At 37.0% G+C, this 15535-nt stretch overlaps 1 protein-coding gene across 2 annotated transcripts in view; it reads right to left on the bottom strand.

Annotated features, from left to right (window-relative positions):
• Window positions 1–15535, bottom strand: part of MRPS27 (mitochondrial ribosomal protein S27) — a 40213-nt gene that overhangs the window by 24299 nt on the left and 379 nt on the right. Inside the window, exons 2-4 of one of the 2 annotated variants that reach the window (XM_048932116.1) lie at window positions 14590–14667; window positions 10131–10201; window positions 8475–8533 (exon numbers count right to left, since the gene is read on the bottom strand). In XM_048932116.1, the coding sequence (XP_048788073.1) occupies window positions 8475–8533; window positions 10131–10201; window positions 14590–14667 (208 nt within the window). The remainder of the gene's footprint in view (window positions 1–8474; window positions 8534–10130; window positions 10202–14589; window positions 14668–15535) is intronic. The other variant, XM_048932117.1, reaches the window with a different exon arrangement.

Raw genomic sequence — 15535 nt, 5'->3', positions numbered from 1 at the left:
CTTAATGGATCTCCAGTTCCAACTGTTACAAGCACTTCTTTTAGTTAACAAAATAAGAGAAAAACAAAACAGAAAATCCTGTGTCAACCCAGGTAAGAGGACCAGCTTTGTAACATAAACATTCAATCCAACATACATTTTAACAGCTTTGATAAGTTACACAACTCTTATACCAACATCAGGATACTGGAGAGCCAACACAACTTTCTATCTACATTTCTTCTTTGGCTTCTAGCTTAAATTTCTCTAGAATAAAGTTTACAAACTCTTGGTTTTAAAAACCAATACTCTTCATTTTAAAAACCCACTTCCAATAAAATACTTGTTCTTATCTCAAGAAAAGCTCATCCACAGCTGCTTATGCATTTCATCTAAGCCATGAACATCCTGATTCTCTCGAGAGAAAACCATCACTAATGGTAACTATAATTTAGCTCATAAATTTCTTTCACTCATTTACTACTAAACACAATAAGGTATTCACAAGCATTAACATTCCCAAGAAATGCTTCACCTGATTTGTTAAACTTCTGAATTTTCACACATTTCTACATTTTCAAATTGAGACATTTAATGTACTCAGCATTCTCACTATTTACAGTGACACAAAACTATGTATTTCCCAATGAATAAATGTGCTACTTTCCTTAACTTTCTTCATTATTTTATACATTATGCATGCAGACAGATGAAGTTAAAATGGCTTGACCTTTTCTTTTTCATTTGAATGGCTACCTTAATTGCTGCTTTCACCACTCATGGTACTAAGCAGTGAGACTCAGTAAGTGAAAGATGATGAAAATGTTGTTCAGTTCAGCTTGACAATGAGTAACTCATGACTGAAAGCAGCAAGAAACAATACTTCACTGTTCTAGAAGAAGGATGAATAAAGACAAATACTAAAAATACATATAAATACTAAAATCATGATATTGCGTGAATCTTCTCATTTCACCAAATAGAAACAAAACTTCCTCTAAGTATGAAGTATTAAATACAAAAGATATCCCAATACATACTTTACATATTACATCTAATTTAATTAATGTTTACACAATCATTAAAATGTGTATGTTTGCAGAAATGCAATACTTTCATTCAAACTTATTTCTTACGAGAATTATCCATATAAATAAAAACAGCACACTGATAAACACTTCTTTCTTTTTAAAGATTATCAACCACGAAATTTAATCCTGCAAATGAATACCTGTTAACCTGATAAGTAAAAATAAAATGGTCTTCTTGGTCAGCAAAAAAAAATGGTTCCAAATTTTGTATAATAATTCCAAAGAAAATCAAAGTTGCTTCAAGGGTTATCAGAAAACAACAATATGGCTTTCCTTCAAAAGATAAAAAAAAAAAAATAATAAACATAAAACTTTCAAATAGTTCTAATTCAAATCAGTCTGCCTGAAGTAAAACAATTCTGGTCTACAGCACACCAAGACTATTCTTTCATGCTGTAGTTCACTGTTATCTTTTTTCTGCTGTACTTATTTTTATTCAAAAGAAAAAAAAAAAAAAGAAAAGAGTAAGTGCTTGGACCTTAAAGGAATGATTCAGGTTGACAAGTACAACAACCACCAAGTTAGCAATTCCCAGCAAAGGGATTATCATAGTCCTGTGTACAGTGTAAGCCTAATAAAAATTCAGTATTTTATAACTGTAGTGGCAATCCTCGACTTACCTGTAAAAGATTACCTTACTACCTAACACTACTTAAAAGTTATAGCAGGAGAAATTCAAAAGAAACAGTTCTTCTGCTCACACAGATTTGGACCTGCTATCTGGCACTGGCTGCCAATACTATTCAGGAGCTGTAATCAAATCTGAAGTTCCTTTCAGGGGAAGCTGGACGGGGATAATTCTCAAGTGAATCTTCACAATTATTAGTCATCAAAGCCAGCCAATGAATAATCTCTGCATGTGTTTGTGTTTTAAATTCTGATGCTATAAAAGGCCTTACTCTGTTCTGCTCATTTGTATTCATATGAACTACTCACTCTTTACATTTTTGGCTGCAACATAACCTCTGTCTAGACTTTCAATATTTCTAAAATATAATGCACAATCTGTCTCCAGCTGGGCTTCTTGCTGGTCCAAGAAATTATGAAAAAAAAAACTTTAGAATACCCCTTAATATAGCAAACATTAGCTTTATGGTGAGAATCAGTCAAACCTTCACACAGCGCTGCCTTTTCTCCTTCAGCATGTAATGAGCACAACATTCAGCCAAGACCTAAATACTTACTAAGCATACTATACTTCACACTATTTCCAATACTATCTACTACACAGAATGCTCTGAGCTGTTGGCAAGAAAGACGCTTGCTGAAAGATATGCAAATTCTTCTGAGAATAATAATGAAAGCTTTTCTCCCAGTACTAAGTGCAAAATGCATCTGGAACCACAGAATAATAGAATTGTTCGAGTTGGAAGAGACTCTCAAAAACCATCTAGTCCAATTCCCCTGCAATGAACATGGGCACCCACAACTAGGTCAGGCTGCTCAGAGCCCTGTCCAGCCTTACCTGGGCATCCCTGGTGTCTTCAGGGTATCTACCTCCCCTCTGGACAGTGTGCCTCACCACCCTTACTGTAAAAAATTTATTCCTCAGATCAATCTAAATATCGTCCCTTTTAATTTGAAACAACTTCCCCTTGTCCTATCACAACAGAACCTGATAAAGTGTCTGTCTCCTTTACACACTGAAAGGCTGCTACCAGGTCTTCCCAATGCCTTGTCTTTTCCAGGCTGAAGACCTCCAGCTTTCTTAGCCTGCCCTTGTAAGCAAGGTGTTCCATCCTTTGAACCATTTCTGTGGCCCTCCTGTGGATGTGCTCCAACAGGTTCTTGCCTCTCCTGCACTGAGGAACCCACATCTGGATGAAGTACCCTAGGTGAGACCTCATCAGTGCAGTGCAGAGATGCAGGATCATCTACCTCACTCTGCTGGCCACAATTCTTTTGACTCAGCCCAGGACACAGTTGACTTTCTGAGCAGTGAGGGCACAGTACTGGCTCATGTCCAGCTTCCCATCCCCCAAGTCCTTTCTGACAAACCTGTGATCCAACCTCACTTCCCCCAGACCGTACTGACAGTGGGGGTTGCCACAAATTGCCACAACCCAGGTGCAAGACTGTTGTCTAGATCTCTCTGGAAGGCATCCTGTCCCTTGGGCACATCAACCACATCACACAGCTTGGTATCAACTGCAAACTTGCTGAAGGTGCACTTATTCCCAGTGCTGATGTCACTGATGAAGTGACCAAGTCAGTTCTCTCTGTGCTGCAATTTGACCAACTTCATCATGCTATTTATTCCAGAATTACTGTGAATTTTTTTCTTCTGATATTAATACATAAATGTACTTTGCAGAGTAATCTTACTTTCTCCTGGTTTTAAATATGAAGAGCTTTTAAGATCTAAATTCTTATCTCTCTTGAATTTAGGCAATGCAGCAAAAAAAGATTACCGCTGAATGAGTCTTCCAACCTTTTCTCTCTTTTTATGCAGTGCCTTGAAAATGTTGTCTAGCTTCTGCAAAGCTTAAAGGGCAGCTTTTATAACAGGCCATATTAGCTACAAAAAGATAATTGAAAAGATCTGTAGTATAGGAAGAGATCCTTCTGAATACTTTCCAGTGTTATATCTTTCTTGTCCGTTCTAACATACTTCCCAGTGCAGCTCCACTAAGTCCATCTACCTGAATGACACAGGGCTACAAGACCCAGCTTGCTGAAATTTCGCTCTGGTCTCCCAAATGTAGCTGCTAGTTATTTTCTCCAAAGCTTTCTATGGTTCAAACTCTGATAAAACTATGGACACACAGTAACAGTGGACAAACTCTGAAAGATGGGAAGGATAGTAAGCATGTACTGCAGAAGTGACTTGAATGATGGGACCAGAAGAGCTGTGAAGTCTACATGAATAGAACCCTTCCATCTGCAGCACTTACCTGGCCAATGACCAACAGTTCTTGAAGCAGCAATAGCTCTATGAAGCAGCAACAAATATTGACCACCATTTGCAATTACATTAGAAAAAAGAAAATCAGTATTTCTGTCAGTTGTTTATCACAAATCACTGGAACATCCTAATTAGGTAAACCTCTCTGGTACCTCCTTTCATCGCAACTCCCACAATGCCAAAGTGGAGTTCAAGTCTTTTGCAAATGAAGTTATTTTGGCTTGTTCAGATTATACAGTTATGCAGATCAGTAAGACATACCATTCTGGTTATGGAGTTTTTTTTTTCCCCTCAGAAACTCCCATCACTTCTCAGCATCACTTCAAAATGTAATGATTGCACAACTTGAACAGCAGGCAGATATTTCTGATTCATTTATTTATGTATCTATGTATTTCTTTAACATATTTCTGTGAAGGAAGCTAAAGCCAAGCCTACATCAGTTACAGCTTTACGACAAGACAACTCAAAGAAAGAATTAAGTATCTTGTAGGATTTTGTGTATGTTTATTCTCCTTTTTCTATTTGTGCTGGAACAATTTAGTGGGACTCATTACATTTTGCAGATGTATCAAGTCAGGTATCAATTTAGTGGGAATGAACAGCATACACAGCATATGCTAAGAGACAACCTCTTTTGCAGGTGCACTGTGATCTTTTATTATAAGCAGTACTTCAGGACGTTAAATCAGTTGATTGCCACTGAACTATCAAACACTGCAACTTTCACATCTGAAAATCAGATATGCAGATAAAGATAATACAGTGAAACTTAGTTTACATACATCACTGGAGTAACTGATACACTAGCACTGCAAGGAATAAGCACATTCTGATACATATGGAAACTGCCACTCTCCTAAAATCACTAAATTGCTGCAATTTAGCTTCAAAAATTCCACTTTCTGCCATAGAAGATGTAACGGCATGCCTAAGAAGAACTTCCAATAGTTTGACACAGTAACATTTCATTATAATCCAATACTGCTTCCAGGTAGTAGGCGCTAAAATCTGTAGAACTAACTTAATTTCCAATAAACAAGTATCAGTCGAGGAAAGTCAAAAATTCCAGTGATATTGAACAAGAATTTGCCACTGAAGTATCAAACACTGCAACTTTCACTCTGAAAATCAGATCCACAAACATCTGCACTTTACTGACAATGTACGTTGTTTTTTTTTTTTTCTACACCAAGATCACGAGTTCAATGCAATTAAAAAACCTGTCAAGGAATCTCAACATAAAATTTCCACAATAGCTTTCAAACACATTGAAAATCATTCTTGGCACAAAACCTATATACTCCATCAGCAAGTTACCTCACCATAAAACCGCCATTATGCTAATGTTTTGATCATCTGAAAACCACCCTGATGTGAGAAATAGTGACATTTCAGTGAGACAGGACGAAGTAAGGCAAACTGCAGGTCTTTGATCTAGCAGAAAGTGCATTCTGATTAGTACTTCTACTGAGATCCTAGGAGATGAAAGGATTTTAAAGTCTGACAGTTAGGGTGGGGAGATATTCAGAAGAGAACAAAAAGAGGAGTACTGAAAGCAGGTGATGTCATGCCTTTACCATTTTACTGACACGCTCCACAGTGTTGCATAGCAGTCTCCACATAACTATTTTTGAGAGCTCAAGATCCTCCGTAGAGACAGTGTGGCTAGATATTCAATATTTTAAATGCACAAAAAGTTGAAACAGGACTAAATATAACGTGTACATTGTCTTTTGTGCTCCTGAACATGTTATAGTGATACTCCAAAATACTACTTTTCAGAACTATGTCCTGCCTGACATAACAGAAGAAAAGCCTACTCTACAAAGCTTACAAGCTCTGGCACTCCTATCTTCCGGAAAAAAAACACACAGTGAAAATGGAAACGCCACTGTTCTTCCTCTGAATCCTCCCACTGGCACAGCTTGCCCTTTCATACCATAAACATCTTCCAAACTTTTAAGTGCTTTGAAAGTGACTACCCTTTAACTCAGATTGCCAGAAACACACAACATTGAGGAAAGACATTAAAATTCTCCTTTCCACTCTGTAAGTAGTTATGAGGCAAAACATAGGACTCTGGGGGTATCTTGCATTCAGGCAAAAGCACATACAGGCAGTTTACCAGGAAACATACATGCCACTTGCTCACAATGGATTTATATGCTTTAGAAGATATAAAAAAACTTTTTCAGTGACACAGCTTTCTCTTTTTTCAAAAAGCTCACTGTCATCACAGAACAAAAAAAATGTGCTTTGAACTGTTTTTCATTAGGGAAGTAACGAGCTAGAAAAAGATTTCTTGACAAAGCTTCTCTATTTTTTAACTCTCCCTCTCTTCCACCTCAAGTCTCATGATGTGGCCACTTTTGCAGGACTCTGTGACAACATTCTCTCAGCTGCCAAGAGATATCTTTATAAACGTGTCCTCCATTTGAACTCTAGCCTAAGCACAAAACGTAAAGAATAATAAAAGGGATCTTGTGGGTACCAACCACATCTTGTATTTCCTGAAGCTAGCAAACTTATTTTCATTTGAAAGGGAAGCTTACGTTATAATTGGGATTTTTACGTTTTCACATGAATTACAGACCTCTTTATACTGTGTTTCATTACCTGCATGCTAATGCGCTTTGAGAATAGTTTCATGTAACATGCTAGAATGAAGTCTCCTGGAAAACTGACACTAACATCACCAAAAGATTAAACATTTTACAATAGCAGAACCAAGCAACATTATAAGGAAACACATAAGAAAAATTCCAACCATACACATTGGTATCCTATTTTCTCCTTATCAGCTACTAAAATTTGTATCAATTACAAATGATCATACTTGATGCACATGTAACTAATCTTACTAACTGCAGGAGAATTACATCCTAGAGCAGCTGTAAATAACTGCAATTATTTTTGAACTGCAAACCTCTACTTTACAAAGTGCTCTTAAAGATAAAAAAAAGCCCTGTATTTTAAACTGAGGTACTAACCAGCCATAGATGGAGAGGGAGGAAGATACTTATGTTAGAGTTCACCACTCTATTTTCTTCCTTTTACTACAGAAGATTTTTGGTATTTCTATGTTTTTGCCACCCTCTCATCTTCCTGTTTTCAAGAAGAAAGAAAAAGCTGCTAAGATACATTACAAATGAACATCTAATTCCGCTATCAGGATTTTACTTTCAGAAATTAAACCATCAAACTTTCCTCTTGTCTGCCCTGATGCCCCAACTCAACCAGTGAGAACTGGAATCTCTGTGGCTCTTTTCATGTAATAAGCTTCAAGAATGCTAAAACAAGATACTAACAGTGCATCTGTAAAATAGTAATAATTAAAAAAAAAAAGTCTTAAAGAGACTTGACTTCCCTGTTTTCTTCTCTCCAGGGTCTGCTGAAGAATCCCAGAATGATTTCTAAATTTCATATGACAGGACAAATGAAATTTCGTCCAAAAGTAACTGAAGCTTCCCTAACCTGCACTTTTTATAAAAGATTCTTCCTTCTGCTTTTATTTTTTCATTGTAAGATATCACTTGTAATAGCAATGTGGACTCTTTTAAATACAGCTTGAAGCTGAGGTTCAGTTATTGCCCAGAAATACCAGAAGATCACAGAGATCTTAAGTACCATGCACTCATGCACTTACAACTATGAGTTCACTTAATGCATCCATACCATAAACTTCTTCATTAAAGTAACAACAATTGTTATTTACATATAACCACACGGCATTGTTTGTAAACATGCTTTCTCATCCACTTTGATAATACTGGTTACTTTCTCCATGAGGAAATCTATGTCTCAAAATGTATATGTAATCATCCATGAAAGTACTAATCTATTTTAGAGATCAGTGAGATTTACTGCCCTCTCAAAGTCGATATTGAGATGTATCAATCTGAAGCAAGCAAGTGTTCAATCTGATACTAGCAGCAACACAAATCAGTTGCAGAAAACCCTAACAATGCCTGCAATGAAGTTAATATCTGGGACAGAGAGAACAAGGAAGATTTTTTTTTAAAAGCAACAAAACCATATTCTGTTTAGCCTTGCTGTCTTGATCATGACCACAGCAATCCAGTTTACAGTTACGTTCATTCTGAGAAAACAAGCTAGTTTTCCTGCATTTACTGAATGCATATAGCAATTTTAATTAAATTATCGCTTGAAAGACAAAAAAATCTAGAGAAGGAAATACTGTAAACAGATGTAATTCCTTATAACACCAGCATCTGTAATTAAAATCATCGCTGGAAGTAGTTTTAGCTGCTCAGCAGCTCAGACTAACATGCCTGGCAGAACTTAATGGCAGAGGTCTGGAAAGAAAATAGCCAAAACAAAGGGGAAGTTATCAAAAGGGCCCTTGGGTGTGAGTTGAAAGATAGCAGACACATGTATTTTTACAGCACATAAATGGGTCACAGTCTTAAAAGGTCAAGACTTTATGATATTTATTTGTATTTTTCAAAGATTATGTTTTTAGTAAAGACACTTACTTGTAAAGGTAATATTCAGCCTGATCCACTTCCTCTCGTGAAGAAATGTTGTCAACAAACTGGTTAAAAAATAAGAAATAAAAGCTTAAGAGGGAGCACTTATCTAGCATATTAGAAGAAAATGCCACTTGGATACACACAACAAATTTGTTCTGCATATTTAGGTATCTGACAATAATGGACATCTTCAAGTCTTCAGTTGCTCCTAATCAGGTTTCTTCTAGGCTGCAGAAAGTAAAATCTTTCTAAGTTCAGCCAACTCTCCCCAAGCTATAAGCAATGCTACGTATCGCACACGGGGACAATCAGAGAACCATGTCCCTGCAGCACAGTACACACTATTTTGCTTGCTTTTTTTCTGGTTTTTTTTTTTTTTTCTGGGTTTTTTTTTTTTTTTTTCTTAAAACACATCCCTTAAGCTTGCATTCAATTTCTAACTTTTTTTTTCCAATTTTCAGCGAGTCTTAACATTCGCTTGCTCTATTTCTAAAAAGCTTTCTTTTCCCCTTCGCCTGTTTTGCACATTCACACTATAAATTCTGAAGGACGATGGCATCTTCTGTTTTACCACACATACGAATAATGGTAAGAAAAAAAAATCAACAGCCAAGCTGCAAAGCACAACTTTCCTCCCACATAAAACCTCACAAAATTCCCAGTGCTATCAACTACAAAAGCAAAGTTTTTGATCAGACTTCCTCCTATGCCAACAGTGAATCTTCTTTTCTGGTATGTTCAACATGAGCATAAAGTTACACAATGTCTTTAGCTCAGAATACATAAACAAGTAATGAAGGTTCTTTTTAACCTAAGAATAAGCTAAAAATTACAGTTTAAGCCGACTGGTGCTTGTTTTTTAGTTTCTTAACTTTCTTCATATATATATGTATACATAGATCATCTCTGAGTGTGGCAACAGTATGCCTGTGTACTTCATTTTAGAAAATCTGAATTTTATGTGAGAACCAGTTACTAGAAGGGGAGGCTGTTTGAAAATTTGAAAATGTTACTTAACCAGTGCAGAGGTCAGCCCAATGCAGGAACAGGAGGAGGGTACAAAGTAAATCTGATTAAGCAGTAAAAAGGAGAAGAACATCCATTTCCTCTATGGATAGTTTCAGAGCCAATAATCAAGGACGTTCAGTAACTGCACAAATTGTTCTGTGACTCTATGGATAATAGTGCTAACGATTCTAATTAGCATTAGTGTACAAGTACACTGTTACCGCAGTGGTGATTCAGAATGTAGGCAGTATGTTAACACACTGCATCTCCTTAGCAGCCTGGATTCTTATGAAGTACCTTACAGGATATTATAAGCTCTCACTAATAAATACAGAAAACACAGGAAGGGAGGAAATGTGTATTATGAAAAACTGTAGCCCACTAACAAAGTCAAACCCAGCTTTACTGAGAAAAAGTTCTATTTCTGCTTTGAAGACTCAACAGTCCAGGTGCTAACTAATGAGCTCAAAGAAACAATAAAACAGTTTTATACAACAATTGAACAGTATAACAAGACATTTATGATCCCACAGTTCACAGCAGAGGTGATATCATTTATATCCTCTGAGCTCCCTTGATTTCATAAGCATTCCATTGTCATTTCCATCATTGTCATTTCCATCGCTTCATGATTGGAAATAATTTTCTTACCCGGGCTATTGTCAAAGAGCTGACAGGCAGCTTTCTTTCATAGGTTCTGTCCATTAAGTTGGCTAATTCAGCTGGAGAAAAAAGAAGAATAGTATATTTAATCAACCAATATTACAGAAAAACTTCCAGAGTTATCGCGTAACTTGGAACAGCTGGGGCTGTTCAGCCTGGAGAACAGAAGGCTCCAAGGTGACCTGATAACAGCCCTTCAATGTTTAAAGGGGAGCTACAGGAAAGAAGGGGACACTCTTTAGTACCATCTGTTGTGACACAAGGGGAAATGCTTTCAAGCTTAAGGAGGTTGGAGATTTATGTTAGATATAAGGAAAAAGTCTTTCACAGTGAGGATGAGGAGGCACTAAGAACAGGTTGCTGAGAGATGAAATTGATGTCCCATCCCTGGAGACTTTCAAGGCAAGGCTGGATAAGGCCTTGGGCAACCTGACTGAGCTGTGCACGGCCCTGTTCACTGCAGCAGAACTGGACTAGATGACCTTCAAAGATCCCTTCCAACTCTAAGGATTCCATGAAATTAACTGATTCCTTATTTCATTTTGAAGTTGTATAAAAATAATATTTTAAGTTATTTTTAAATACTCCAACAGGAAATAATTTATGGAAAGGTTCTCAACCTTATAATGTCTTGGATGAGGTAACGAATATAACTCATCTAAAAAGCCTAAGCAGATGTCCTGATAATTTATGTTTGCTTTCGAGCTTCACACATGCTGGACAGTGCCTCTGGTGTTCATCCTTTCTTCTTTGGTAAAACAAAGAAACACAAAAGCAAGCCATACCATCCTCATATACCCTACAGTGACAAACAACAGGTCAGAAGAAATTCTGTTAATCAAACTGGGCCCTGTGCCAGTGCCTTATTAACTTAATAGCATTTTGCTTCAGCAGTCATCTAACAATATTAAATTGGCCATACAGGAATTTTAAGCTTTTGTCTGCGGAACAGGTAGATAAACACTGAACTTCATGAATTTAATCTATAGTTTTAGTTTTGTACTATTACCAGAAACTAATGACTCAGAGACTAAACTGTTCAGCATCAGCTGTTAGACGAGAACTGATGACATTCAATTTATAATATTTAGAGACTCCAATCATACTCTCTTCCTTCAGTTTTCCGTGCACAGGAATCCCATATATTTATTATCTGTATCACTTTCACCTCTTTTTCTTCTTTGCGTTGCATGACACAAAGTTCCATTGGCTGCACTGCAAGAGCTGATGGCTTGGCTTGTTACAATTCATTTTCCATAAATGTCATCTGACCTCAACCCCTGAAGTGAGTGCCATATCAGAAATGACCAAACCACTTATTCTGGCAATACTGGAAAGGACAGAAAGCAGCACTGTACCAGTAACCATAGAAAAAGTTAATTTAAATTGTTCTTGTACCACCAGTTAACACTGAGAGGTATACAGTTCTAACGCTACAAACTGTATGCAGTGCTACCCTAATCTTACAGCTACTCTCTAAAATTACAAGGCACGTGCAAATACTTTTTGCTACAATAAACGAGAAACCTTGCTTGACTCTTCAGTTTGGATAATGCCGCTGTCTGCTGCATACCATTAATTTCGTATTTACGTAACACCTTCCCTCCTAAGACACTTGAAAGCATTCTCAGGAACACCAAAACATCACTTTTGACAAGCAGCTTATCTCCAACTAAGAGAGTATTTCATCAATGTGAAATGAAAGGGAAATTGAAAGCAAAGGTGCCAAGGCAAGGAGCAGCTCTTGCAAAATACAATATGGGATGCTGAAATGGCACAGGCCATCAGAACCATATAACACTACAAAGCCACTAAGCGAGCAGATCAACCTTTACATGGTAAAGCATTTTCTGTGAAAATATCCTTACAGAAAGTATCCATATTTCACTTTGCACTTCCTGTTTCTCCAGCACTCAAGAAGGAGCACACAGGTAAAGACTACAAGGGCATTTCTAGCAGTGATAAAAATAAGAGAAGAGAAATGCTACCGCCACGTCAACTTGACAAGAAATGGCTAGGTTCTCACCTAAACATATCAAGCCAACTATCAGCCAACATTCATCATCTGTGTTTTCAGAAAAGTATTCAATCAGAAATCTCCTGCATTTGCAACAGGGATCTGACAGATGCACAGGTTGGGGCATAATTATCTACTCCAGAACAACTCCTGTTAAACACCTCACTGAAAACTGGAAGGTGATATCTAAAACCACTGTAGGCCATATTCAACTCCTGAGTCTAGCATTTCTTTTATCTAGGTGCTCACAAAGATGAAAAGTCCACCTCAGGAAACATCAAGTATATAAGGACAATGTAATTCCAATAAATAAGAAGCCTTAATTTCAAGACTGTTACATACACATCTACACTGGGACAGTTCACATGCAGAATTTTAAGGATTTTAGAACATAAGGTCACAGAACGTGAGCTAACCTTAACTCCCTGAAGTGGTCCAGGACAGGTCAGAAACCCACAGATGAGACAGCATCTTAAAAGCTCATTCAACTGAGCCCCAGGTTTTTCAGAAAGAAAAACATGAAGGAAGGCTGAAGTGAGTAAAGCTTATGTTTCACATTTCTCTGTTTATCCACATCCCTGGGCTTCTGGAAAGATCCACAGCCTTGTACCAAAGACTACCTCAATTGGAAACAACGGGAGTTTGCAAAGGAAGCGCTGCCACCTGGTGTTTCAGATAAGCCATTTCAGGTACCAGGAGATTTTTTTTAAAACAAACAAAAAAGAACCATTATCGATCTCACTTGAATTTTGCCGACCTCTTAGGTTTGGATAATTGCAATCTTTCTCATCAGGATACCTGCTATTACATAATTTTACCCTTGTTTAGCAACAAACCAACTGAAACACTATGCAATCAAAGTCCAGCCATGCCTCCTGTTCCGTTGCTATCTATTTTTCAGTATGTACAGCTCAAATTTCTTCTAAACCCCTATCTTCCTATCACCACACATTTGTGAATTTCAAAATAAGACATTTATAGTACTTACATTTTTAAAAATATATTCCTTGTACACAAAATACAATCTTTTTCTTTCCTGCATTTTTTTCTGTGCTGGAGTTGGCTGCTAATGCTTGGATTGCTAAACGGATACTACAAAGAAGTAAATCTGTAGTATGTCTCTTATATAGATGCAGTAAGTGAGTTTGACATGGCAGCACACCACTGCATCAGAAACTGGCTTTATATGTATTTAAATAACACCTTCATCTTTAAATCAAAAATACCTGTTTTTTCCCCATCAGTACATTCTCATACCATAGTTCTGCAGAATAACAGTTCTGAAACTATGGAATAAAAACAAAGCAGTATCTCCTCAACACAAAGAATTCACACCAGCTACAATCACCATTTACTACACAGAAGACTGTATGCACAACATGGAACTGAGAGCAACAGAGCCAACATCTCTAGTGTGCCTAGTCTTGGAAAACGCTAACACAGCTGACACTGAATTAACAGAATGAAAATGCAAAGTAGTTCTACATAGTCCACATTGCAAGTATCTGCTTTGGATCAAGATCTTTGGCAGAGCAGCAGCAAAAACTGTGCTTGTAAGGTCTTGCTAGGCCTGGAAATGGCCAAACATGGACTGTACAAGAAGTTATATGACGTTTTCCTCTACAATAGATTAGTATTGTCTATAAAGTTGGTCAAAATATTAATTCTATTCTATCTGCAAGTGACAGGTTCAAATGCAATGGGGGCGTCAATGTCTGCAAATACAGACTGAACACCACGTGTTGGTTGACAATAAAGATTTTCAAGGAACTACTAGATCCAAGATATATTAATCAGCCCCTACCAGCTGTTCTGGTCCATGTACCATAAAACACTGACAAATCAGTTTGCCTCTTTACAGGCAAATAACAAATAGATTCCTGCACTAAAAATACTATAATTTCATGGGTACTCCTGATTGAGAAAAGCCCTCAAATTTCACCTCCTGATTCCTCTTTCAGATTCATAATTTGAGATACAGTTAACAAATACAGTGTACTTCTCCCTCTTGTAAAATTATGAAGAAAATATTAATTAAATAAGCACTTTAGAAGGTTTTTAGAGCCCTTTAATACTTACTGAATGAGCCTCTTTTGCAATGCATTACAACTAAAACAGTTGTAGCCAGAAACAGTTGTTATAGATTTCACACACAAAAACGTGACATTCATAAAAAGTCTGGATTTTGTGGAAAAAAAATAAAAAAGCTTGTAGAAACCAAACATTGTGTAAATGGACAAGTCCTTTCTTTCAGAATTACAGAATTGAATACGTAAGACATTCATAGCGTTAGGCCGATTTTCACACAGAATCACTGAAGCATTTTGGCCCTTTTTTTTTTTTTTTTTGGATTTATAAGTGATGAGGTAATCTAAAATTATTTCAGGTGCAAGTGTCAAAATGGTGGAAAAATAAAGAAAATTTTCTCACCCAGGTTATGCTCCTCTTTTTGTCTGTTTTCCCATTTTGAGCTGTCCACATACGCTGCAGAAAGAAGAGATCTTCTACCTTAAAAAAAAAAATCACTGTGTAAGTCAGGTTGACTATCTAAGCGAGCATATAAACTTTCTATCAAGTACCTTTATCACATTCACTGATTGAAACGCATTAAACTGTACGATAGCAGCATTAGCTATCTAAACAGCTTAACTTCCCTCTACCTGGAAATGCCATTACCTTGTTATTTTTCAAACTGAGGAGTTTCCCCCTGAAAGATTTTTCCAGCATACAACTGTCTTTTTTCCAAAACTGAACAGTGCATTTAAGAAAATGTTTCATAAGGTGGGAAATTATGAACAATAAAGGACAACTTCTTGTGCTCATGGGCCTTTTCATCAGATGTCAGAGCTTAGCTAGATGTAGGCATAAGTGGCAAATATGCACAGAAAGGTTTCTCTGTTCTTGGCTGATGTTCTTCTCCACCCTTAAAGCTTTCTCACTGGAAATGAAATCTGAACTTTCATCTGTGAAATATTACACATTTGATCAACTCTTTTGCTTGCAGCTCCTGTGATCCACAGGGTTCACAAACTTTTTTCCAGATACTTTTCATATCTGAAAGTTTCTGAAGACTATCTTCCTTTCTGAAGCAAAATAAATGCTTCCACTGGAGGAACATGGGCCATGTTTGAGCATCACTGACAGATGATAAGGTCCTGAAGATGCACAATGGACAGAACTGGCTAAAGGAAGATAAAGAAATAACTCCAGACTTTTACAGGAAGGCCATAGAATTACCCAACGTTGTGATTCCTTCATACAGGTGGCGCTTTTTTTTTTTTTTTTTTTTTTTTTTTTTTTTTTTTTTTAAAGCAAAAACAGCCTTTCAAAACCATCGGCCTGGACTACACTTCTGCCCCCTCACTCGTCAGATTCT

The sequence above is a fragment of the Lagopus muta genome, chromosome Z, assembly GCF_023343835.1.
Source record: "Lagopus muta isolate bLagMut1 chromosome Z, bLagMut1 primary, whole genome shotgun sequence".
Classification (NCBI taxonomy): domain Eukaryota; kingdom Metazoa; phylum Chordata; class Aves; order Galliformes; family Phasianidae; genus Lagopus; species Lagopus muta.
The sequence above is the reverse complement of the archived record's forward strand: the minus strand, read 5'-3'. Positions and strand labels throughout refer to the sequence as shown.